This window comes from Lepisma saccharinum, chromosome 6, assembly GCF_977018435.1.
Source record: "Lepisma saccharinum chromosome 6, izLepSacc3.1, whole genome shotgun sequence".
Classification (NCBI taxonomy): Eukaryota; Metazoa; Arthropoda; class Insecta; order Zygentoma; family Lepismatidae; genus Lepisma; species Lepisma saccharinum.
The window spans coordinates 24,832,976-24,860,780 of NC_139234.1; the positions used below are offsets into that span (position 1 = coordinate 24,832,976).

General features: G+C 40.7%; 1 protein-coding gene across 2 annotated transcripts in view; it reads left to right on the forward strand.

The window, feature by feature from the left end:
* The window catches only part of LOC145988628 (ankyrin repeat and SAM domain-containing protein 1A-like), a 200,706-nt gene that overhangs the window by 69,649 nt on the left and 103,252 nt on the right, over nucleotides 1–27,805 (forward strand). For both annotated transcript variants that reach the window (XM_083123652.1, XM_083123653.1), the window contains exons 4-6: nucleotides 14,105–14,250; nucleotides 18,500–18,622; nucleotides 26,289–26,515. In XM_083123652.1, the coding sequence (XP_082979778.1) occupies nucleotides 14,105–14,250; nucleotides 18,500–18,622; nucleotides 26,289–26,515 (496 nt within the window). The remainder of the gene's footprint in view (nucleotides 1–14,104; nucleotides 14,251–18,499; nucleotides 18,623–26,288; nucleotides 26,516–27,805) is intronic.

Consider the following 27,805-nt stretch of genomic DNA (forward strand, 5'->3'; position numbering starts at 1 on the left):
GCTCAAGATAGGGAAAGATGGAAGGCCTGTGTTGCTGCAGCCATGAACCTTCGGGTTTAAGAAGGCTAGGGAGTTAGTTAGTTAGTTTAAGTGTTGATATCCTCAATTGATCTTTGTAGTCCGAAGACCGGCATTGAACGATTAACAACCCAATACCGTGCATCTATCTCATAGACAGAGATTGGGCTAAGGACAACAGTGTTCCGCACAATTGAAGCCATGATTGCATATGTTGTCCCTTTATTCTCATAGTCGGGAGACCGAGATTGGACAGTGGTTCATGTTTACAATGAATTAACAATAAGAAAATACAGCCAGACTCTGCTGCGGAATGGTTAGGGTAACGTCAGGGGTCCTAGATTCAAATTCTGGTAAAGGCATGTAGGCGTCTTTCTGTTTATTTCATCTTCTGTTCTATTGCCTCATTATTCATCTTCGCGATTAACGCAAGAGACATAAATATCACGTAAATTTACTAAAATATAAGTATAAACTATTCGCACAAAGTTTAGAAGAATGTTAAGCGGGTGTTGGGCTTCTTTGTTTCTGTGCGAATAAATCCTTCCAAGACAGGTCGTCAGATTTCCACGTCATTTAAAAAACATTGAAGAGCATTACATATCTGAGATTTTAAATTGATCTTTTCGAAATTAGATTTGCTGTAAGCGTTTTAGTTTTAGTACTTCGCATTATCATATTCGTGTCCACCTGCACAATGAGTGTCCTGAAGATTAGCATGTATGTCCCCTTTTATCCACTTGATAAAGAGGTATTTCTTGTTGCTACGTTGATGCATATTTTGTGTTTACAGTGTAATATATCATTCTAGGCACGCTCTGTTTCTTATGCACCTTTAATCTCAAGCTCACGCACACATATTCATATACAGTCACAGCATATGCACTGACCTACTCGTAAACTCCTTTGTTTCTTACGTCAAATTCTAAAGTTTGTGTAATTTATTTTTGGCTCGTACTAATGCTTGAAGAAAATGTAAGAAAAGATTTTCTCATTCGTATACCTACTTTAACAGTTGCCAAAGCGCGATATTTACTTAGGCAAAAAAATCATATCGAAACAAATGATAATAAATTTGAGTTTTTTTTTTTTTTTGTTTTTGTTTTTTAAGTCTACTTTATGAACAGTAGGCCAATCTGGACAGGACCTACAGTTTAAAGTGGGATCTGAACCAGTACATTCCTCCAGCGGGTATCAAACCCTAGACTCCTTGATTACAAGGCGACGACGTTTCCCCTACTCCATCGGGGAGACTCGATAATCACTTTGAGCAAATAGATAAGTCTACCAGACATTCAGTTCAGTCAGTACGGGGCGACACGATGTTGTTGCCCAGCCTCTAAATGTTTGATATTTTTTTCAGTTTTTTAAGTCGACTTTATGCACAGATAGGCTAATCGAGACTGAACCTACAGTTTAAAGAGGAATCTGAGCCACTTTGTGTCTCCACCGAGTATCGAACACAGGCATTTAGGCAAGGCTCTAAATGCTACAAAGAGGAAGCATGGTTTTAATTGGTCCTAATGACCCGTTAATGATTTAATTTACGGAAATTCAGTTATGTAAAGACTCATATATGCATTATACTTTTCGGTGAGCTTTACAGGACTTCCTAAAAGGCCCTTAATGTTGCAGCGCATTTCCCCATCGAGGATAGTAACCTTTAAGTGCCATTCTCTAAAGATAAATCTGTTCTCGTTTAGATATTCATTACTCGGACATCATTAATGAAATAACAGCTGCCTAATGGATTCATAATTTGATGTCAGCCCCTTGGATGTCAGTCGCTCTTTCGTATTCTGCCCTTCACCCCCGACATGCTGCTGCACCTATCGGATGGAAGTTTCCATGTCACTAGAAGTAGCACGCGTCTATTATTACTGATTCAATTTGGGTACTGATGAGCCAAAGCCGAAGAAAGAACCCTTAAGGGACGGCCGTTCATGTCAACTATCGCTATCTCCTGAACTTCCAGAGCTATAGAAGTAAATATTTATGGGCTGGTAGACCTATTAAAAGATCAGGCCAATCCTGTCGATATAGTAGCAAATGTGATTTTTATGTGCATATGGTCTTTAGCTCCCGGACTCCATCAGAGGTGTAACCTTTGCTGAAGGCACCCCCACGTAGTACACCCTAGGAATGAAGGCCAGCGAGGCTCTGGTTCCTGTAACTGCAGCCAGATTAATCCTCTGATGGAATGGTGTTGCGTCTCATATGTTTCTGACTGTCCCTTCATCCATTTCATTCATCACCATCGTCGCGATTAGCCAAAAGTTGCAAAGAAGCGACCAATCAATCAACCTGTCTATATTAACAAAGAGTCTTCACTGTTAAGACTCGGCTGGCCTTTTTGGGCCTCCTGGTGTCGCTTTGTAATTCAAGGGGTCCCGGGTTTGGTTCCCGGTGGAGACACATACTGGTTCGGATTCCACCTTAAACTGTAGGCGCAGTCCCGATAAGCTTTACTGCACAAAGTGGACTTAAAACACCAATTCAATCACTCATTAATTCAATCGGCTGGGTTTTGGTGGCCGCCTGCGAAGCCGTTTTCAAAATTTCCTCTCCTTTCCTCTCTAGAAGGAATTCTAAGCAGATGTAATTTTTCAGATTTAGGAATATCAGAGAGGTTTTTAGAAAGGAGAGGATATTTCGAAAACGTCTTCGCTGGCGTCGACCAAAGTCCCAGCCAAGGAAACGGCTTTAAAGGAATCCACAAAATGAAGAAGAAACAGGGAACACTGGAATGTGACCAAGAACATCAGAAACAAATAACCATATAATAGCCTATAACCTTGCAAGAAGTAGCATGATAAATTTGCATACACAGTGCGGCAATTTGAAGTCGAGACTGATTTTTTTGCTCGGTAGGTGACGCCACTGTGCAAGCGTTCTGTGGTGCGAACAAGTAACGGGTATCTCACGAACAATCGACGCAGAGCTCGTTGACCTTGAGCGACATTGCCGCTTGTGGCGTTGTTGAATGTGGGCACGTGTCGTGAAAGTGCGTCGTGATTTCAACATGGAAAAAAAAAAACATCAAGTTTTGTGCGCTCCTAGGTAAAACTGCTGCGGAAACGTTTCACATGTTGTAGCAAGTGTATAGGAACATCTGTTTATCCTGTGTGCGTGTATTTGAATGTCTCAGGCCTTTCAGTGAAGGGCGGGAGCCAATTGAACACGACGATCATCCAGGTGTAGCAGGGACGGTGAGAACACCAAAATTGGTTGAGAAAGTGAGGACAATCATTACTTAAGACTGAAATTTCAGACAGACTGTTACTGCTGCATTTTATCTTGAGGTACTGAAACGTTTCATGCAAGGAATAACACGTGTGAGGCCCGAGTATCGGGATGATGGCAGCTGGCGTCTGCTTCATGACAGTGCCCCAAGTCACAAGACGGTAATTGCGAAGAACTTTTTGGCCCTAAATCGACTCTGTGTGTGTTGTCACACCCTGCCTACTCACCGGATCTGGCTCCGTGTGATTATTTTTTATTTCATAAACCACAATCTGCACTGAAAGGTTCCTACTTTTACGATGTACCAATAATCAAGAAGGCTACAACATGGATTTTAAACAGCGTTACACAAAACGAATTCCAGCAATCCTTCCATGCACTGGTAGGCATTGCGCTACGATGTGTGGATGCAGGAGGGTTCCACTTTGAATGATCCCTGGTAAGTAACTTTCTATAAAGACAGCATCAATCAAATTGCCGCACTGTATATAGGTACTGCGATTCAGTCTAAATAGCTTTTAAACTAATTCACTTTGTGCTATTCTTATTCGAGAGTAGTGTCATTTTTTCCTCTGCCGCATTCTGCCATGCTATGAACGGGCCAATGTATCATCACACCATCAATGGCCAACTGAACCAAGAAGTGTGGGTCTCTCTTCTATACCAACCCCCTTTTCATCTTAACAAACGGGGGTGCAGAACTGGCAACAGGGCTCGACCTGTATTCGTTGAATTTTCGCGCACTTGACCTGATGTGTTAGGTCGAAATATGTATCTTTCACATTCAAACAAACAAACAGACAAAATTACTTGTTTGTGTGTATTTGAACCTTTATCAACTTTGATGTCAAACGAGTTTATGAATGCAAAGTAACTAAGCTGCTCTTACTTTCTTGGACAATAAAGATAAGATCCTGTAATTTTGGAGATAGTTGTAACACGTACGAAAGTTGATGCAAACTACATCAAATTTCAACTCATTTTACTCGTCTGCCATCATCCGAACCTCTAACAATGCGAATTGGCGACTTTGGGCGATTATTTTTATGAACTTTCTTCAGCGTAAGGAATTCTGACGTCATTCTTCCCTTTCGACACGCTGAGTAGCATTCGAGTCCGGGCGAGTGAACTCATAATGCACCCATCACTTCCAGACAGTTCCATCCTAGGGTGCTGAAATGTTTTCCAAGGGAAGAGCATGCTAAATGTGGGTGTCCCGAGTTAAGCGCGGATCTGATAGCTTTGCTAGCTCGCACCCACCCCCACCCCCTTCTTTTGTTGCCGTAAACGAACTCATACCCCTAGCAATTTTTTTCTAGGTTGTTTTTTTTCTTTTCCTCTGTTCGCTCACCCCGCTCGGCTATAGCTAATCCAGTTTTCCGGCTACTGACCTGCGATGCTAGTGGTTGAGTGGAAAGGAATGGAAACCCGCGCGGTAGCTCAGATTCTCCGCCCAACACCACGCTGCAGCTTTTCATAATTAAATAAATCCCTCAAGTCTTTTAATCAGCAGCGGTCCGCGAGAGTTTGTATGCTGACGAGAAAGGGGTGCGGGGGGGGGATGAGGTATGAAAGGTGAATAAGAGTCCTTCACGGTAGGTGGCACATCATCTGCAAAATCTCCCTCCTCGCCCATGTTATTCTTGACGCCATCATTAGAATGCACCACCTTCAATTTAACGTTTGTCCCGTTTTCTGCGGGTCTTGAGAGATACGCACGTAGCTTGTCACTGGGGTGTTGTTTATGGAAAACGAGAACGTAATCATGTTAATGTCTTGCATTCCCCCCCTCCCGCCCCCGCTATCGCAAAATACTATCCCCCACACACACTGCCAGCTTTTCCGCTTTTCTCTGTCTGTATCCTCCCACCCTTTACCCCCCATCCTCTCTCCTCCCTTTAAAGTTTTCGCACTGATGCACCTTCATCATTCCCGTCAACGCGTTGACCATGCGTGATGCTGTCGTCATAGCAACGTCCATCAGGCCCGAACGCTTTTACGTTCATCATAACGGGCCGCTGGTTCCAAATCCGATGCGTCCGTCCTCACCTCGGCATCACTATCCCCCCCTCCCCCGTTTCCAACTCTCCCACCCCACTCCTCTCATCCTTCCTTGTGAAAAACCCATGTTGGAAGATTCTTCCAAAAATTCAGCGGTGACGCGGCCTCTTTCTTTACACGCTTTATGAACATACATATGGATGTCTGCTTGAACACATATTTGGGTAGGCTCATGCATAAGTTATTTCTCGTACTGCCTGACCTCTTAAACCCGCACTTCCCCTATTTCCGTTTGATTCCCCATGTTTTTTTCACCGAAAATCAAAATTTTGAAGGCATTGCCTTAAGACCATCTTTTAATTATCAATTTTGGAGTGTTCCTTGTGCGAAAGGTGGGCAGTGCACTTCAACTTGACATTGTCTGCAAAGTTAGCGTGGTTATTCAGCATGAAGATTTCTTAATCATTCTCCTATTCTTACTTTTCATATCATTTATATGTTTATTCACATTTATTGTTATTTTAGAGATAGACAATTATATCTTGATGGCTGCTTTGATTAATTTTCCATCCAACGTTACTAAATCCGGACAATTGTGAAAGATTTCCATAGATCTCAGATGTTTCACATCTGTGGCCAAATGTTATGAATATGAAGAACATATCCGTACCCTAGCTGATTATGTGGTACTATATCGCCAGGTAGTATAGTTAATAATATTTGTAGTCGTCAGTTCATGCTGCTGCAAACAGCTGGTAGCTGCAGTCGCTTTCCCCCCTCCACGCAATCCCGCTTCCTCTCACGTGTTAATTGACCGGAGTCACTACTTGCACACAGACTTCTTTTCGTTTTCCTCGCTCCAGAGATTGCCGGAACAGAGTATAGGGGCCTAATTTACACTACAGATGACCGAGGAACGAAGTTGACCCGCAGCATTGTAGTGATATGCAGGTTGCATAAGTATCAGGAATCCTCCTGCTCAGATCGATTGATGGGTATAATTGGTTTATTTTACTCGGTTTTCTGACGCTTTTGGCTAATCGTGAAGATAAAGATGAGTAGTGATATGATGAAATTGATAAAGGAACACTCACAAAGAACACCTGTTTAACAATTGCGTCGTTGCATTCGTGTTACGACTTGGAACCTTTACAATATAAATCGAGTTTTGATTGCTACATTGAAGGTCGTCGAGTTTATTCCATTTTATTTGTTTTAAGCCAGTAAAATCGTGTGATAGCCCTACATTCTTGCTTAGGATTCCGTTTCTAACGATTTGTTAAGTCTTTGACTGAGCCTTTCGAAGGGCAAGGCCTGCGTGGCGCTCTTCTGTTGGACAGTGAGTAAGCATCTCCTCGAATGCTCTAGTTGGCCACTTTTACACATGTTACTTAGCCAGGGTATAAAGTTCGAATCCTGGGTAGGCATAGACGTTTCGTCGTGTTTCGTAGCTCATCCATTTCATCAAATCACCCTTCTTTCTCATTAATCTAGACAGGTAGAACATCGACGTAAGAATATGCAAAATAGAAATACGCCTAGGGCAGAGGCGTGGCGTGCATGTAGCCGCTGTTACCGCAAGTAACACCAAAATATAAAGAATTGAAGAACCCGTCTTAAAATATTATTACGTACATAAACTGGTAATATTATCGTAAAGTAAACATTGCAGACTGACATTTTTTTTGACCCCGGCAAAAGCGAAGAGGAGGACTGATCCGGTACCCTCATCAGGCAACATGAGGAAAGGGCCCTGAGCCCACCCAAGGAAGACTTTCCGTCGCGGCAAAGACTGTTATGGCGGGAGGAGGAGGAGGCGGGTTAATGGCATGACTGTTTAGCCGCCGCAGTTGCCGGTGATCCGTACCGGATACAGATCAGTGTTGCCATATTCAATTGACAGAAAAGAACTAAGTCGCCTAATCGGGTCTATCTTACTCCGAAGGTGTCCAGTCACACTGGGGAACGATGCCGCAGTGGTAGCGTCGCCGCCTTGTAATCAAGGGATCCCGGGTTCGATACCCGGTGGAGGCACAAGTGGTTCGGATCCCACTTTAAACTGTCCCGATTAACATTACTGTGCATGAGTGGACTTAAATCGCCAAATCAAAATTTTAAAAAATCAAATCACACTGGGGGAAAAGCAAACTACCAAGTGATATTTTGTATTTACTCTAAATATCAGCGATTACGAAAGTCCTCTTTGTCCTTCTTCGACATCATGGGCGAGAAGGAGAGGAGAGGGATGGGTATGGTCAAGGGGTCCGCTGTCCTTCTAAAAATGTCAACCTAAAATTCTATATTTCACACATATAATATTATTTCGGTTACAGGAATTTGTGATAATTGTTGAAAGGGCCGATTGAGATTGACATACGTTGTCGCAGGAATGCAATAAATTCGGATTGAAGCCATGTTTTTGAGCTGGTAGAACTGTTTTTGGGTGAAAACATTACTTACAAGCATAATTTCCAGATTGTTATCTTAGCACGCTCTGAAGTGTCAGGTGTCGCAGGTTCGAATCCTCAGCAAGAAATGGTTATTCCAATGTTCGTTGTTATTATTTTACTTACATAATTATAAAAATTAATAATTACATACACAAAGAAATAATAATTTTATTTCAATAATTCACCATGCATCCTCATCGTCACGATTATCCTATAAAGCCTTAAAGGTAGCAAAGGGCGTAAAATATACGAAATAGTAGTGGTGTCAGAAATGAGATTTCAGTGGATTTAGCGAAACATGGTAGTGGGAGTCGTTAGGAAACAGATGAAGACTACATCTAATCTACATACGTCTTATTTGAAACTAAAAGTTTCGCGATTTGGGCAAATCTGGTTTCAAAAGAACTAAGATGGCAACAGTAGTAGAACTGGACTTCTTGCAGGTTCCGAAGGAAATGTTGTCTATTGGGGATGCGCGGATGCTGAGAGGGGAGGGGGCAAGGAGGGTGCTTCACGTGTTACAAAAGTAAACAACGATTTGTGGGTTTTTGTGCCAGTTTTGTGAGTGGTGTCTTTTGTCTTTATGTTGTTTTCGGGCATTGTCAATTAATTAATGGAGCTTGCTCCGAGTTCCGAGGGGGCGGGTTCATCCTATCTGAACAGTGTGTGTAATTGTGCGATAGAAGATATTTTGAAGCAATCTTTCGGTTCGTTATTTTGCAGAAAAAATCGAAATTGTGGCGAAAGGGAGGCCAAAGCCTATATTGAATGATTTAAAAACCAAGTCGTCTGCTGGATATGACCGACATTTCAATGTTTCGTGGTATAACGACTATCCGTGGTTATGTGGATGTGCGCAGTTGTCGAAACTCTTTTGTTGGCCATGTACTCTATTTTCGGGTGAAAAAAACGTGTGGAATTCAGGTGTGGATAACATGGACCATGACCATGACGCACCCAAAATTCAAATTCAAATGAAAAACTTCACTTTATGACAGCATCTTAGAACTTTTTTGATTTGATTGATTTTGTTTCGCTTGTGCCACTTTTGGCTAATTTGCGAAGATGGGGATGAGTGATGATATGATGAAATTGATGAATAGACATCACAAACGTCCATGCCCAAGCCAGAATTCGAACCCGGGACCCCAGCATCATATAACTATTTTCAAAGAAGAGTCGTCGGATTGATCTGCTCTATAATTAGCCTTCGATGTTTCTGTAAGTATCAAATTACGTATTATTGTGTAAACAACCAATGTTTGCGATTTCACTTCAGTCCTTATGTCAACATTTTTTTCCTGATTAATAACTTTACCAAAATCTAGTATTGAATTGCAGACGTACCAGATTAATATTATATGAACTACTTGGAAGACATGGGGGAGGGGGGCATGCGGTGGGGAGGCACCCAAGTCTTTCTTAAATGTCCTACTGATAACCGGTAGCACTTTTAAAAATCCCACGCCACGCCACTGGCCTAGGGTCAGGATTTGCCGGGGCAAACTTAATGCTAGAGGAGGTCCTTGTTGAACTCATTACCCCTGTGAGATATTTTCCCAACACAATATATGTACGATATGTAACGTAAAATAAACATTTATGGAGCTACTGTAGTGTTTTCATTTCATAGTAAGGTAGGTAAAGTTCCTGTGCACATTTCAGTTTGCCTTGAAAGTACATATAGGGGGAATGTTGTGGTATGGCCCCACGCATTCTCGGTCATTTTTCGGAGGTAATGTGATCCGAACCATGCTCCGGCCACCTTTACCACCACCACCCCCTAAGATCCGGCTCCCAGGTACTAATTTATTTGAAGCTAAGTGAACCCCATAGCAGCTTTACGCAGGGACAAAACCAGAAAAACTCCGACCTTACATCATCACCCTGAGAATCGAGCCCGCGTGCCAGTCAGACCCTGGTTCAGTTTGATACAATAATATTATACCTACCTTGTTCTGCCGTTAAACAATTTTAATGTAGAAAATTAAATGGCAAAAATAATAAAGTAGGGGTGAGTTAGATATTCTTCACGAGGGAGCAAATGTTTCAGTTGCCCGTCTTTATGCGAGTCCCCTAATTGTTGATTGATTTACTTTATTTTTCTTCGCCTTTCTGACACTTTTGGCTAATTGCGAAGATGGGGATGAGTGATGAAATTGATGAATGGACACTCACCACACCCATGCCCAGGCCGGGATTCGAACCCGGGACCCCTAGCGTCCAGTTGCAATCCCGCCACTAACAGTCTGTCATCTTCGGGCAGTTGTTGGCAAACGTACGTTTGATTCAAACATGGGGATTAATCAAGCCAGTGCGCGAGTCCTCCTAAAGGGCAAGCAAATAATATCAATGAGCGATTAGGGGCTCGTAGAAAGCAAATTCTTGTCCTCTCGCCATGCATCGGTTATCTTCCCCTTTCCTCATCCAATGTGAATGTGTGAAAGGAACTGCGGCAGAGAACAAAGCACGTGTTGTCTCCAGCAGACCTTGGCAGGAACTGTCCATAAAATGTCTGGCCTGTAGTGAGTGTAGGTGGATGGCTGATGTGGCAGCCTCGTATCAGGAAGATCGCGAGTACACGCTAACTCCGGGCGAATACTGGGATGGAGCAAGCGAACGAAAACAAGTTTCTGCGCAAGTAGTAACTCGAGAGGGCTCGACCAATGAACACGTGAGTCAGCCTCTCGTGGCAAGATTGGTTAGGACAGCGCGCTACGACGCCAGGGGTCTCTTGAGTTCGAATCCTGGCCTTGGCATAGGTGTTTTGTGAGTGTCCCTTCATCAATTTCACCATATCATCACTCATCCTCATCTTCGTGATTAGCCAAAAGTGGCAGAAAAGCGAAGTAAAATCAACCAAATGACTCAATCAATCAAATCGATGCGTAGGAAGTGGGAAACGCGGCTGCAGCTATCAGCTGTTTGCAGCAGCGCGCACTGGTTTGTATCCGCCTACTCGCGCTTCCTTGTCTTCTCACCTCCCAGTTGCTTGATGTCTGGACAGTGCTAACAAGGAACCCCGTGTGCGAAATGCTGATCTTGTACTCTTAGAGAAATTTCACCAGAAAGTAGCTTGATGTGGCAACTTTGGTTTCGGTGCTTTGTAGGTCTCATGTGTAAGTCAATACCACGGCTGAAGAAAAACGAACTTATTGGATATTTATTGGAGAAGCTGAAGCGAAAGAGTGCAGGAAAGTGGGTGTGGTGGTGCGGGAAGGGTGGGAGAAAAGCATTGGTAAACTCTTTCCGTGCCTCGATTCTTCCCTTCAAGCTTATTAGCACATCCAGTGCTGACCAAGCAAGACCTCCGAGGCCATTTACGTTGAACGCATCCAGCAAACTCGGCACTCAAACAGTCGCAAACCTCGTTTGGGCTTCGTACTTGAATGAGCAAGAACGTGGTTCTGAGGGCGCCTTGTTTCGTAACACTTCACACACACACACACACCCTCCCTTGGAGTTCCCTCCTGCGGGCTTCTAAAGAAGGAAGACCGCCCCCTCCCCTTCTAAACAAGGCACAACAAGTCGCTCAACTCAGCAGCCAAACCAAGTAATCAAACATCCCCGAGTCCTCCTCCCGGTTCGCTCGCTGGATGTAATGTGCTAGGCTGACTAAGAGAGCGATCCATTAAGCTCCAACTTGCTCGGCTATAAAGGCATTATCTAATCTAATTTAAATCTGGGGAAACCCTTGGAAACGAAGCTTAAGTCTGATTGCGCTGGGAAACCTACTCAAGCCGCGTTGAAGTTATACTGTACATGTTGTTAATTTTTAATAAAAGTTTTAGTGATAATTGTTACGAATGTAACAAGGCCGACATGATCTTTGAAAAATGTAGACAACACCAGTCTTCAAAATCCTTGTGAAACTGTGGATCCTGTATTGAAATACAGGCTGCTTCTCGCATGAGAAGTTATGAAGCTGGCAAAGTATTAAAAATTAATTGGCGAAAGAAATTTAAAAGAAAAGAAGTTACCCTTTGAATGGGAAAATATAACCTTGTGATCTCGTATTTGGAAATTGCAAGGTACCACACAGACTTACCATCTTGTTTATAAGTTAAATTGTTTTGTCGCAAAGAAATTGCGACTTAATAGGCGCCTAACTAAATTGCAGTCGCGTTTTGTGTCGTGCAATTTGTTTCGAATATTGCTTTGCAACAAAGTAGATGCTGGTTACCAACCATCGGTTGAAATAGTCTGCAAACAAATCATAATCGTTCATTTTTAGTAATTTTGTAACCCATTTTGTCATCGGTATGCGCCAAAAATGTTCATCAACCATTCAATCACCGACTTACGGCTTGAAATAGGAAGTGAGATTTAGTAGACTTGCCTCAATGAAACTAAAGCTAGTTGTTATATGTTTTGGTTTTCTATCACTTCTCTTCCTCGTTCACTTGCATCGTCATCCTTGTTTGTATATTTCCTAATCATTCACCATCTTTCTATCTAGAAACTTTTCACATTCTGTTTGGTTTATCCCTACAACAACTTACAGAAAATTTTGTTCGTGGTGCTGCCATCAGTCGTCATTCATTTAAGTTCGCTGCTCCTGTAGCTTGCAACAGATAGCAGAAGTGCTTCAGGAGTGAGTAACTGAAGCTGATTGGCTCTTTGAAAAGCGACAACGTCAAGGTCTTGAACTCTCTCTAATTAGAAGCACTGCTTTTCCTAATTTGTCTCATGTGTGAAGGGATTATTCTGTACTTATTATTTATCTACATCACGTTCATAGGATCCTCGGCGATGGTGTTTGCACCATACTCATTTCTGCTGTTGCAAAATGTAAAGCACGGTAACTTGGATGAAGTTGCAGTACTGGGACAGCCGCTTGAAACTGAGCAAGCTATTGGAGGCACCCCCGAATTTTCGTTGTTGGTCGATTCCAGACTTCCACTGTAAATGGAAACGAGAAGTTACGTGTGTTGTATTTAAGTTGGACAACCCTAAGAAACTGTTTGACAAAGTTTGTTTAAAGTCACTTGACCGTATCAGTGTGACTGGACTGAACGTTTAAGGCAGCTTTCAAACATGCGGATTTCCACCGAAGTGACAAGCGACACCACACGTCACATGCAAGCGACAAGCGGCATGCGCAGCTTGTCGTGTCAATTAAGTACGAAAGATTGCATTTATGTCTGAAAGTTCGTTTCCAAATGGTACGCGTCGCTTGTCACTTAGGGTTGAGTCCCGAAACGCTCATATGTTTCTTCACCAGGAATTGAATACGGGTTCGTTTAGTACAAGTCAAGTCATCAGCGTTTACCAGTACGCTGTCGTGGTCGCTCTACATCCCCTGTCAACCTGTTAGGTTAGTTTATAACTACAGAGCATTCCCTGACATTCGCTATGAGACTCCACGGCAAGCGGCCCGGCGTCAGGGCTTGTATTTGCCGGTGAACGGGGCCGCGACAGTCGCACGCTACAGTCTGTTTTTTTCGCTCTCCCTGCCTTCACTCTCTTTCCCTTTCTTTTGACGTTGCAGACTGACGCCAGTATAATCCTTCCTCGGAAGTTATGTTGTGTCCGTGTGTTGAAGATTGTGGCTTAACCACAAAAGTTTACATTACAACAAAGGATTTATCTTGTTGATTGTTACTTCGGAAAGAGGAATTGTGGAGAAGTGTGACGACGTTTTGCAACGAAATTTCCTGGTGTTCCTGTTCCACATAGGACCACTATATTAAACATCGCAAAAAAGTTTAGAGTAAAGGGTCAGTTCTGAATAAAAGTGGGAAGAAAAATGGGGAAATTTTAAAAAAATAAGTATACGAAGACAATCCGCGCACCATCGGTGAGTTAAAAGAGAGTATTGTACGAGAAATCGGGAGAATTACAGTAGACAAACTTTCACGTGTAAATGCGAATTTCCTTCGGAGATGCCAGGAATGTGTTGCAGCAGACGGACATCATTTTCAACACCTTCTGTAGTCAAGGTTAGTACACAATATGAAAACTGTAATTTTAATAGCCGAGTCTAGCGACTGTCGCGGACCCCGTTCACCGGGAAAGACAAGAGCTGATACCGGGCCGCTTGCCGCCGAGTCGCGTAGCGAATGTCAGGGAATGCTCTGTAGTTATGAACTAACATGGTTTCTTGCAATTTTTGCTTCGTAGAATAAAATCGTAATGGGTGCTATATTCGAATAACCCCTTTTCTACAGTATAATTTAATGTATAGTTATCCTCACGAAATCACTTCATGTAGAAGCAATTTATCCGGTCCAAAGACAAACATCTCTCTAATTTCGCCCTTAATTTGAGGCAGTGACGAGTTTCGACGAGTACCGGAGAGATTTATGGCCTATTTTTTTTTAAAAAAAATAATAGTTACTCTGTTTATTATTTTCACCTTTCTGAAGATTGTCATTTTCTTTTCTTTACAGAACAAGGATAGGGAAACATCGATGCACTGTGCGGCTCAGTATGGGCATACAGCGGTAGTCAGCCTATTACTTGAACATTCCTGTGATCCCACGATAAGGAACAACAGGGAGGAGACTGCCCTCGATTTGGCAGCGCAATATGGCAGGTGAGCACCTAAATCTTAAGGTTTCAAATGATTTGGCAGCACAACAGGTGAGGATCTAAATCCTAAGCTTTAGCTCATATGGCTATGGAATTTAAGCACTTAGAACTTGAAATGATTTGGAGACAGAATACAAATACGGGAGGTAGTTTCCGGTCTTTGGAAAAATAATTCACAATGTGACTGTGGCGGTACAGTTGGCCGACAAAGTCAATAGCCTTGCATTCCAACAATCCACTAGTTACTTAACTTACGGACACGTAAAATGCTTGCAACAGTTGACTTGTTGCTGCTTGCACTTTAAAGGGCTTGGATCGCTAACTGAGGACCATGCAGAAAGTATGGATAGCCAAGTCTGGAGAAAATTTTATTCGGATATCAGATATTACGATATCCGAATTGTCGGGGCTATCCGGACATCCGAATTGTGCGGATATTCGGATTATCCGAAATGTCAGGATATCCTAATGTTGACAGTTTTATCTTTTATTCGTTTACGGGCTATCCACATATTCTTTTATTAATTATTTTCGTATTTCACTGTAGGCCTATACGGATTTTCTACAAAGCCTTCATCAAATATGTTCTATCCGGATTATCCGTTGCGTCCGAAACGGATATCGGATAATTTGAAATCAAGTTATCCGGATTTTGTGGATATTCCTAGTAGAAAGCAGAAAACTATCGCAGTTTGTAGGCAGCTTCCCGTGAGGAAATACGTATTTGCAAGTAAGGATGAACTGTTTCTAATCGAGAATGCAAAAATGAAAATCCTGGCCGATATCGCAAGTGGCAAAAAGATTTGAAGAATACTATAAACTTTTTCCACGAAAGTAATGGTCAAGTGCCAATTTTTAGCTAACCTATATGAGGATGTAGCTCGGCACCTTGAATTGCATTCCTAACAAGATAGACGAACCCTTGACAAGAAACTGGAAGATCGGCGAGTTAGTTGTTCGTCGGGCCGTTTGGAAGCGCCGGAAATAAACGAAACATTTTTGTCTCTTTGTCGCCCCCTTTGTTTGCGGACACACTTCAAACAACGGTGACCTTTTCTTCGACTTGCTACCCGTTGTCGGCGCTTTGCTAACAAGCGCTTCAAATTATCGTAGCATTAAGATATTACCTTACATCCATACCCAGATAAGGACTAACTGCCTTTTTCCAATGTCAACCATGGCTATCCTGCTAGTATAGAAATGTTAAAGAAGCAAAGTTTCAGTATATCTAAGAAATATGCAAGGCAGGCCACCCAGAGGAGAGGCCATGCCCCCCACCCTCGAACCATGAAATATTTAAATGTGAACTTATAAAAAGCTACGAAAATAACATCGACGATTTTTCAAATTTGTAAAAATTAAAATTTTGTTCTTGCATAAATTAATGTGTTTTTTGTATAGAGAGGAAGTCTAACAGCAGTCTGCAATATTGGGTACTTTTATTTTTATACGTAATTAATAATTATTGATACAAGGCTACCAGACACCCGATTCACCGATTTAGTCAGGACAGTCCATTAGGGTTTAATCCCTGTCTCGACTTTCTTCGAACTGCAGAACTGCGAAAATGTCTTTTATTTTGATTTTTTTGTTAACTCACATTAGGCATGTTCTTTATTGTAATAATAATTGCTAATACGCAACATTTAATTTATATATATATTATTTACTAAACATAGAATTATGATGACTTTTCAATTGCGCTGGTATAAGAAAATTAAAGGAAATTGAAAATATTGTTAATTTGCGGAACACAGAACTATTTGAACTATTTTGTAATCTCTCTCTCTAAATAAATAAATAAATACACACGCACACGCATATCATGCCACCCACCCATACCTACACCTATATTATTATAAGGCGGCCCCTCACCCGGTGGAGGCACATAGTGGTTCGGATCCCACTTTAAATTGTAGGTCCAGTCCCGATTAGCCTTACTGTGCATAAAGTGAACGTAAAACACCAAATCAATAAATTATAAGGCCCCTTCCTCAAAAAAATCCTGGGTTCGGGCCTGAAGCAAGATAAGACCGACAAAAAGTGAAGTAAAATGCACTCATTGCTTGCTGCCAGTCTTACTACAGATGTGAGCAAAACCAACTCTCTCGTCTCTGGTAGAAATAAAGCCACACAAAGAAGCATTCAACATAAACTGGGAACATCCGCAAATCCTGCGGATACCATCAACCGAAATTTAAACTTGGAAAAAAAAAACCACCACGAAAGGAAAGCGTATATTCGTTTTTGAATGAAAAGTAGGAAACAGTGTACAGTCCATCCCTCATTCTCATCGTCGCGCTTAGCTAAACGTGAGAGAAAAGCGCGACTAAATAACAAAAATGGAAATACACATATATTTTTCTGTGTATTTATTGCACAGCTGGACTTCGTTCCATTATTTTCAAGTTATGCACGTGCCCTTGATATCTGGATTTGATACTCTCCCAACCGACCTCCGTAGCTGAGTAGTTAGTTAGCACAGGGCGCTACGACCCCAGCGGTCCCGGGTTCGATTCCCAGCATGGGTATGGGTTTTCTTTGTGCGTGTCCCTTCATCAATAATTTCATATCATCACTCATCCTCATCGCCGCAATTAGCCAATAAGTGGCACAAAAGCGACGCTAAATAAAAAAATAAGTAATAATGATGTAATTGATACTCCCAAGATGTATTGTTTTTTTAGAGATCTGGAGGATTATATGTTGGATCCTTCTCGTACAGTAAAATTCAAAAGTACGTGTGCTCAAATTGTTAACTAACTAGCTAACTCTCTAGCCTTCTTAAACCCGAAAGTTCATGGCTGCAGCGACACAGGCCTTCCATCTGTCCCTATCTTGAGCAAGATCTATATACTCTTTTCCATCCCTACCGATTTCCTTTAGGTCCATCTCAACGTTGTCCCTCCATCTTCGTCTTGGCCTTCCTACAGGTCTCTTACCATCTGGTTTCCCAACAAGAATCCTGTAAACTCCTCTTTCCTCTCCCATTCGTGCCACGTGGCCTGCCCACCTAAGTCTTCTTGATTTAATTATTCTAATAATATCTGGACATGAATACAAATTATGTAGTTCTAAATTATGTAACCTTCTCCACTCACCTGTCTCCTCATCCCTTTTAGGTCCAAATATTTTCCTAAGGATCTTATTTTCAAATACTCTCAATTTATGTTCCTCTTTCAATGTAAGGGACCAAGTTTCACATCCATATAATACTACAGGCAAAATTACTGTTTTGTATATTTTAACTTTTAGTTTCTTAGATATTAAACGAGAAGACAAAAGTTTATGAAGAGAGAAGTAACATGCATTTCCTGAATTAAGCCTACTTTTTATTTCCTCTTTAATATAATTTTCATTTGTTAGTATTAATCATTAATATTGCCCATCACTATTTTCATTCGGTTTGTTTTGGATAATGTGATGTGCTCGAATTTCAGTATCTGTTACTGCCCCCTCCGTCTGTACTGATAGCCACAGAATCCGAATATTACGGATATCTGGATAATACAAATATCCTGATAGTACGGATAGTGTCCGGATAGGACAGATTTGTTAAAGGATTTGTAGAAAATCCGTACAGTAAAATACGAACATGATGAATAAAAGAATACATGGATATTCCGTGAAACGGATAAGCGATGAAACTATGTGAATAATGCACACATCCTGATATTTCGGATAATCCGAGTATCTGTATAATCCGGATAAATAAGATAATCCGACTATTTGGATATCCTAATAAATCTTATATCTAGACAGTTCGGATATCTGGATAATTCGTATATCAGAATATTCTATATCCGGATGAAGTTCGGTTAAAACATTATCCGATATCCGGATAAAATTGTATCCGAATTTGACCATCCCTACTCTCTACCAGCAGAAATTCACCCCGAGTAAGGAAATGTAATGTAAAAAGTTGATGTGACTAAAAATAGTTGTGGACAGTTTCTTTGGACTTTACTGCCATTCAGAGTGAGCCGTCATCGTGGTCCACTTTGTGACGACACACGCCCCGTTTCATTGCCTGCGTCACGAGGAAGCGATTCTCTGAAAGGATTTACGTCTTCGAAAAGGTCACGCGGTGCCCTTCATTCAAGAACAAATTGCATTAACAAAGCGGGAGAGTAATTTTCTCATTAGATCTCATCTGCGAATTTGTCCGCGGGGTTTGTACTGTGATATAACCAAGCTGGAAAGGAACGTTTTCGAGTTACGAGCTTCATCTTGTGGTCTTTATTCCCTTTCAGGCTCGAGACTGTGGAGTTGCTGGTGAGGACGCATCCCGAACTCATCCACCCGTACGCGAGAGGATCGTCTGGTAACGTCTTTCCACATACGCCTCTTCATCTCGCTAGTCGGAACGGACACAAGTAAGTTGTAATATGCTTTTTATGAACAAATTAACGAGTCGCCTTTGCTTTGAAAATAACAACTTTCCCTTGAGATGACTGATACAGGAACTCATTAATTTGTGGTGTAACGCAGGCTGCCATGTTAGAATGGTCATGAACATTTTCGATTTAGATTAGCCCATGTTTATATACAGCGTGTATCATAATAAAGTAAACAGCGTATTGTTTAAAAACATATCTGAAACGCAAAAATGAGGTTTGTTGTATAACAATGAGAAAATCTTCAAGTTTTGTTTTCTTGCGCGGTTATTGTGGCGCTGGTGTAGTGTTAAAGAAAGTGTTGAGTTTCACAGGTGCAAAAAAAGCAGTTGTGTCTTGAAGTTCCCAGACCTTACACCTACCTCTACACTTCTGCGCATTTGGGTCTTCGTAAAATACAAAGTATATGTGCCACTCATGCCGCAGAATGTACAACAGCTAAAAGAGAGAATTTATGGAACGAGTTTACAATACCGGACCACTCTCCAATTTCTATGAAATTTCGCCAAAAAACTAATTGAGACCTCCTAATCACGAATCTGCATGTAATAATTGGCGGTCGAGTATGGAAATCGAGAAAAACTAAATAAACTATGTTTTCTTAACGTAACGTAACCCTACCATAAGAACAGCAGCTCCACGGAACACGCCATTTTCCCCGAATGGGTGTCACTTATCGCACAACACTTTAGCAACATTGTGTTCTGACGTCACGGGAGAGAGCTTTTTCATGTTAGGCAAAACAAGGTAACGCGTCTCTTAGCGAAACTATTAATTTTTCTTTGTTTTTATGCTAATGAAACCTAACCTAACAGGCCTAACTTAACCTCGTAGGCATTCCTCGTCTGACGTCAAGGTAGCCAGATTGTTGTGCGTAAAGGAAGACCATTAATGAATTGCGAAAGATAGATGGTTCTGAATTGCTGTGTATGGACCGTGGTAAATCGCAAGGTTATTTTACAAGTTGTACACATAACTGTACAATTTTAACAAGTGACCGCCAAATATGAACTACAGATACGTCATCAGGACACCGAAATTTGTAAGTAGGCGAAATTTTATAGCAATTGGGAGAGTGGTCCGGTATTGTAAACTCATGCCGAATTTATAAACGCCCTTCACATTTTGTGGACGAGGAGTTCTTGGGAATAGTGTAGCAAGAACTAGAATTTCTTTGTGATGTGTGTCGCATAATTGGTGGAAACCACATTGAACATTTGTAGCCATTCATAGAAACTTGAAGTGTTACTGATTGAATTATTTGTCTTCTAGTCTACGGTTATTACAAGCATAAAAACACAGTTTTTTCGTTGTGACGTCTCGGGAGAACACACGCTCCCTTCATCAGACATTTATTTTTAGTTTGGTTAAGGATACAGTTATAACAATGGTTACATTTTTTTAAACAAAATATAATCAGTTATGAATATGAATTTATGAAACTCTGTGAAAGCAATGATGATTTTGAATTGCCTGATGATATTTGGGATTCATAATTTTTAAATAAAAAAATAATGTGATCAACATTTTTATCTGAAATAAAAATAAAACAGACTGCTTGTTTTCACAGTTAAGTTGGTATATTACAACAATGTAACATTGACAACATTCATTGTATAACTGAATCTTTTTTGTTTAAAACAATTTTAACCATTTTTATAACTGTATCTTTAATCAAACTAATAATAAATGACTGATGAAGGGATGTGAACTCCTGAAACGTCACAGCGATAAACTGTGTTTTTATGCTTGTAATAACCGTAGACTACAAGAGAAATAATTCTACAATGCAAACAATGCGTACATACAAGGAAAATTGTTACTGACTGATACACAAGAAATGTCATTGTCGTATTCCATGTAGTTTAGTCGATATAAATTCTTAAACTTCTTTACTCTGTTATGATACACCCTGTGTGTGCATGTATATACTCGCACACTTTCGGCATCGCGTTTGGCCACGTCTTGTTCTTTCGCATGCTGAGATCGACTGCACCAATGTTCGTGATGACTTTGGAAATGCCAGTTTTTAATTTAGAAGAAACAGAAACAAGGGGTACGTTTACTTGTTTGAAAAGTTAGATGGCAATCTTATGTGAGCACGTGCTCTAATTCTACAAAAACACTTAAAATGTTATTATCCATTTCTTAATAAACTGGGTAAATACTGTCAGTTTCACAATAATTAGAGATGTTATAAACGAATGCAAGAGCCACATTTAAGCAGAAATGCATTTGCAAGCATTAATGGAAGTAGTTATTTATAATTATATTATTATTAATAATAATATATAATTATTATAAGCAAGTTAAATTGTCTTTGGAACGACTGATCACAAGAGCCGTTTGTTTGTACATTAAAATACTTTTATCCTAATTTGCGGAATCCATGCATGGAACAATCTAGGCACTTTTCTGTACTCACATATATATATCATGGAACACACACCCATCTCCAACCTTATGACCGCCGTGATCTACCCACATACTCATCGATTTCTTCCTCACCTTTAGTTATCCTGAAATTATGAAATTAGAATGAAACTGATAGCATTGGCATCCGGTGCCATCCAACTATCGCAAAGAATATTATAATTTCCGTTTTTACAAGTATTAACGGCCATTACATAGTTACCCGAATTGATGATTCAGTATGAAAAAATACAATTGTCGTGCACACAGCTGTAATATATATTTTTTGCCTATCCTTATTCAAAATAAAGTATTTAGATTGAACATGCAAACAAAGAAACGGTTACATTCCGTTTTTGTAAATGAACAGGAAGACTTAACTTTCGTCGGAAGATTGTCAGTTTTAAGGTAAACTTGAAACATTGTAACTTTGGGTGTTGATAAGAAAGACAGAAGAAGACGGTGAATGGTTAGGTTACTCAAGTTTTTTTCTGTCTTTGTGTGTGTGGGCTTTCCTGTTTTGTAGCAGATCATGCTACTAGAGTGCGTCTCAAAGCATGTGTTATTTTGTTGTATTCGAAAAAATTAGACATATGCTTCGAAGTCATGCAAGAACAAGCGCTTTCAGCAACCAAATAGGATTTTGGAAAACCCTTCTTTTCGTGTCATGCTGAACCGCCGTAACCAATTGATAAAAAAATGCCACGGGTATTTTCTAAAAAAGAAATATACGTAAATTGACATCGATAAGCGGCTTTACGCGCTGAAATACTCTGCAACAGTGATCGCGCCATTAATTCTTAGCCGTATTAATACTTCAGTTTCCAGCTGGACAAAGAAGCACAATTGGAACGAACAATGCGCTATTTAGAAGTGTTGCATGTGTGATTTGTGTCTCCCCTGTTACTCATTCATGGTCCAGCTGTAGCAGAACTAAAGGGGCAGGGTGGGATATCTTGGAAATCCGTGCATATTTCAAATCCGGATGCTGGGATCCGTCAGATATTTGACGTCCTTCTGCTTGTGTCGTGCCGTTCAATTTATCAGATTGGCTTGAAGGGGCCTGCGAGAGGAGGAACAGGGATTATCCTATTTCCAATTGACACTTAGTAAATCGATATCCCCCCACAAGCATGCCTCTCTCTGAGAGCTTTGGTTCATAACGCACAAACACATGAATTACTCGAGGCGGACTACGTGATGTGTGTGTGTGTGTGTGTGTATGCTGGTCGCTCCGCGCGAAAATCGAGCCTATATATGTACTCTCAACCGTAAATTCACGCATGACGAAATCTGCACTGGACATTTGTAATCGGAATGCATGCATCTGTATGTGTGTGTGTGGATTTGTTGCAAAAACAGCGAGGCTTTGAACGGACGCTATATTGAATACATCCCCGTGCTAACGCCTGATTAGACGGGAAAACATTTACTTTGATTTGATCTTCTCATGCCGACGCTGTCGGTCGAAATCAAAATTACTGGCACACCAACGGCATTTTGGGATGTGTAGCAACAGGCTGGCGTTTTCCACTGTGAATTTTAAAGTGCGCATATTTCAGCGTTTTAGGATTTTCGAATGCAGTACGTATTCTATTGTTTGCATATTTTCATGGTTGTCTGTCCGAGGATTGGATGTTGCGAGTCCTTTCCAGTTTTTTTTCCTGTCTGTCGAAATCGGGTGTTTTTACACGGTGCGAGACAGAAAGAGATTATTACGAATTTATACACGAGAGAGATGTCGACGAGGTAGACAGTCGATATTTCAGTAAATTTTAACACTAAACCCTGATATATACATACACATATTTTCATGTTTGTGCAAGGGTCAGTCAATACTGATTCAGATTTACCTGTGTAGTGAGGATGGTGATGATGCCAAGAGAAAATTACGCCATAGGCTGTGCAACATGCTCCATACACACACTCGCCAGCGATATGGATGGTTGCGAATCGCAGCAGCAAACTATTCTTAGTGATAGCTCGAACACACTTGCGGACGGCAGTTTGAAGTTCGTCAGATGTTGAAAATTTTCGTCCACGGTAAAAAGAGCGTAACGGACGGAGCCAGATCAGGCAAGTATGCTGGATGTTGTGACAGCGAACCTAAAACATTGCAAATGCTTTTACAGAGCGATATTCTGCAGTGTCGCGGACATCTGGGACTCCCTTAGTGCACACATTCACTGCCACTTGAACTGTTCAATACTTAATACTGTTCGGCAACTTGGATCTTCATCACCACACACAATATACAGTATGCAGCAGATGTAGTGTCACCGGCAATGAAACTGGAACGCCTACATCCTGAAATACTTCCTTCCCTGCAAGGCGTTATGTATGTTGCATAACTCTACGGTGGTGGTACAAGTTGCGATTGAAAATTCTCTATTAAAATCCACTTATCGCCTTAGAGTTAGGCAACACTTATAATGTCTTGCAGGGAAGCAAATATTTCAGGATATAGGTGTCCCATTTTTATTGCCGGCGATTGTACCACAGGAAGGCACGCTGTCCGTCTTCCACCGTGATAAATGACTTCCATTGTACACGAGATCACACACACACACACACACACACACACACACACACACACACACACAACTGATATAATTCTACTCGCCTGTAGTCTACAAGCTGGTTGGGCCTGCCACCTCATGGCAATTCGTGGAAGGCGAGATGAAGATTCTTCATACATCTTTACAATTATAACTCGTGCGGATATTAAGTGATGACTCGAGTTTGAATCAATATTGAGGGGTGTAAGGGTTGATCCTTTCTCAAAATACTCAAATGTCAACCTCACTTCCACGTAGTGCACCCTGGACTGCATTTTGCTGACTAACGAGGCTCTGGCGTCTGGACCCATGGCCAGTATAATTCTCTATGGTACTTATTCTCTGTCCATATGTGTTTGTGATTGTCTATTCACCTATTTCATCTTATAACCAATCATCCTCATCTTCGCAATTAGCCGAAAGTGGAAGAGACTCGAAGTAAAATTAATCAAATAAAAAATAATACTGACTGATCCTCGTAATTTGTTGTGTGTGTGTGAGAGAGAGAGAGTATTGTAATAAAAGTCCTGAGTAGTAACTTTTAATAAGTATTTGATGCACATTGGAACTTAAAATATTGATTTACGTCCTGGAAGGGGGGGGGGGGGTCTTCAACAACAAAAGGCATTTAAAAGGTAAGAACCTTCGATGTAGATTATCCTGTTTTATGAACGCCGTGCTTGAAATTTATAAATATATTATTCCTCTTTGAGCTTGCAAAAATAATTTCATAAAGCATTGCTCATTAGTTTTTTTTAATGATAATCTGGATATTTACTCCCAGCTTTACAAGAGTCAGATGTATCGTCATGAAACGCTATTAGATATATGAACAAGGTAACGTTTCAAAATATAATTGAAATGTGTGCTACAAATGTAGGGAGAAGTGATATAATCATTCCTGATAAGGATGATTGATTGATATGGTTCATTTTACTTTGCTTTTCTGCCACTTGTGGCTAATGAGGATGAGTGATGATAGGATGAAATTGATGAAGAGATGCTCACAAGGAACGCCCAGGCGAGGCCGATAAGTATGAAAATTAACCCTTGTAGATACGGATATTTGGGTCTGATGAGGGAGAAATATCTTGCACCGTGTTTTTTTTTCTCTCGCGACACTCCCTGAAGGTATAGAGAGGGGGCCTACAAATTCACCTTCTCGGCCATTTTATGTTATGGGCAAAGCTCGGGCCGCTTTTACTCCCAAGGTATCCATTTACTCGAGGTTGGCAGAACCCTGAAGTCACTTCATGCAGGGAAAGATTTCTGGAAAGATTCCCCACCTGAAACCACCAATACCGGGAACCGAATCCGGGACTCCAAGTCAACGCCTACCGACTGGACCACATGTCCTGCCCTTAATACCCTTAAATGAACCCCCAGGGGTACGCGTACCTTTGATTGATAAATTCTGCTAAGAACTCTCATTGCAGCTTACGTAGTTCGGTAGCCTTGCGTGCAGAGAGAAAGGCAAGTATTGCTTCATATGAACTTCCGAAAGCGCGTCAGTGTACTTGTGAACGTGACAGGCGTATCCACTGGAGTGTGTGGTAACCGCTGTCAAATATCCTTTGTTTACCTCCATTGTGTGCAACTGTTAATGCGCTTACCTTGGACAGGCTTTTAGCACCAATCAACGCGCTCTGCATCGTTGTTTGTAAATAAACAATATTTGCAAGGTGTTACTCAAATTGGGCACATAGGAATGTTCGCTTGGTGTCTTTATCAAGTATTTCCTTCAGTAGACCTCATAGTAATAAGTGCTGTATAATAATTACGTAGGCTATGTATGTATGTTTTGTCAATAGTGATATATTTTTGAAGCGCATTGATATTCGTGTTACGAAAACCTAATTAAATTAATATGTACATGTATGTTTATATATTTGGCCATTCCTGCGTGACAGAGCATTTTAATAATTTTGGATCATTTCAGCATTTTTTTTTTCGAGGTATAAGCAACGTTCTTCAAACACTTGGCTATTATTGAAGTGGTTCGTTCATCCTCGTCGTCGCGATTATCTAGAGAGATACAGAGAGAAACTTTTATTCTTGGATATGCAATTCTTTTATAGGGTTCTTAGTATAGGGTTATTCAAATACAACTCGGCAACATAGCAGAAAAGCGAATTAAAACTTCTTTACAACAAGTAACGTATCTCTTTACAAAATTTGTAGTTAATTGTCCAGTATATGATAGCAAATGACTAATTTTTTTTTCAATTAGATGGGGTTTCGCCTGATTTCCGTAAACAGGAGTGAGTTTTGTTCAGTGGAAATTCAAATTCAGTTCAAATCTTTTAACCTAGCCGCCGAGATCTCTCGACCTAACTCCGATGGATTTCTTTCTTCAAGGGTTTTGTGTTTCAGTTATGAAGCATAACTGAAGCCGTCAGAAGTCGAGCCGGAGATGCCTTGAAGGGCTCGTGTACGGGAAGTCGAAGTTCAAATCCCTGGACCAGTCATCCTGACTGAGGTTTTCCCGTTCCTAAGTCACTTCGGACGAATGCTGTTATGGTACTCGTACCTTTCTTTCATCTCCCCGTCGCGATTAACTTAAACCACACAAATAAGCGACGTAAATTAAACAACCGTAGTTAAATATAAAGTAGTGCGAAGTTTATTTCAGTAAGCAGCAGCTGAATTTACAAAACCTCTTCATCTATTTTCAGGGCCGTTGTGAGCGTGTTGCTGAATGCGGGGTTCGACGTCAACGTGAGGACAGCGGCCGGGACAGCCCTGCACGAAGCTGCACTTTGCGGGAAAGTGGAGGTTGTGAGGAGCCTCTTGGAAGGTGGAGTAGACCTGCAGGCTCAGGACCAATATCACAAGACGGTCATGGATGTTCTCGGCCAATTCCAGACGCACGTTACTCAAGAGATCACTGCCATAATCAAAAGTACGTGTCAACTTCAGCTATTATCATGAATTTGTCTTTAGAAACTAATTACGCTATAGCAAGTGAGTCACAATGATCCTAAGAATGTTCAAAATCAGGGTGCAAAATCTCGGCGGGGACGGAGAGGAATTCTCCACCACCAACAATCTTGTCCTCAAATCCCCCCCTCCCCACGAAATTCTACCGGGGGGAGAGTTTTTGTTTTAACAACAAACATAAACAATTAGTTTGGGATTCGAATATACTTGACTGATATAATATCGAAAACATACAAAAAAAAAAAACGGACGACAAAGAGCCTCATCTCTTAGGACATTGAACTCAGCAATCCCCAGAACACAGAAATTAGACCGACTTGTTATTTCTTCTCCATTTCTCATCGCCTTTCGTTAGCAACCACGAAGTACATAAATATATTAATAAAACACGTAATAGCATTTATATGTGAATTTTATTCAGGAAACTGTTATCTTCTTAATGTGTCTTAATTTTTTGCCCTCCTTCCTTACGCAAATCATTGTTCATATCATCAGTAATACATGAAAATATTCAATTTACAAATACATTTTGAATAACAGTCGATATACTATATTGTATATTTTATAATATAATTTGATTATTGAATAATTGACATATATTTAATGACATTATATATATATTTATATATATTTTGTGTGTGTGTTTGTGTGTCTGTCTGTCTTTCTGCTCCTTTCCCCCACCAATCTGCAATGATTTCGCACCCTGTCTAATATCATGAGCATTCATGTTATCATTTAGTATGTTTTGTAGCATTTCATAAGAAATGTTCCATTGTTTATAATTGCAATTCAGTTAATGTCTATGGTACTTCTTAGTTTTAGAAATAAGATATTTGTGTCATACGGGGACTTTTAGATGAGAGATCTGGACACTTCTCCATAAAGACTTGACAAGAACTAAAATTAAACAAGACAATATTTATTTGCCGTTTCTTGTATTTTATTTATTTCCTCCAAACTTACATGAAGGGATTATAATGCGATAAGTCAGTTTCATTTTGATAGTGTCTACGAAAATTATGCATAATAATAAATAATAATCAGGACACTTTTTCATCAACTGGAAATAATGAACGTTTTGTTATACTGGGTGAGTTAAAAGAGGTCCCGTGGAAAATGTGCTCCTTGCATGTAGGCAACCATGGTACACCGAAGAGAAGAGCGGGGTAGAGAACAGTCCAGGATATCGGTGCCAAGCAGTTTAGACAACTTGACATAAACATAAATGAATGAAACATGTCTTCTGTAAATA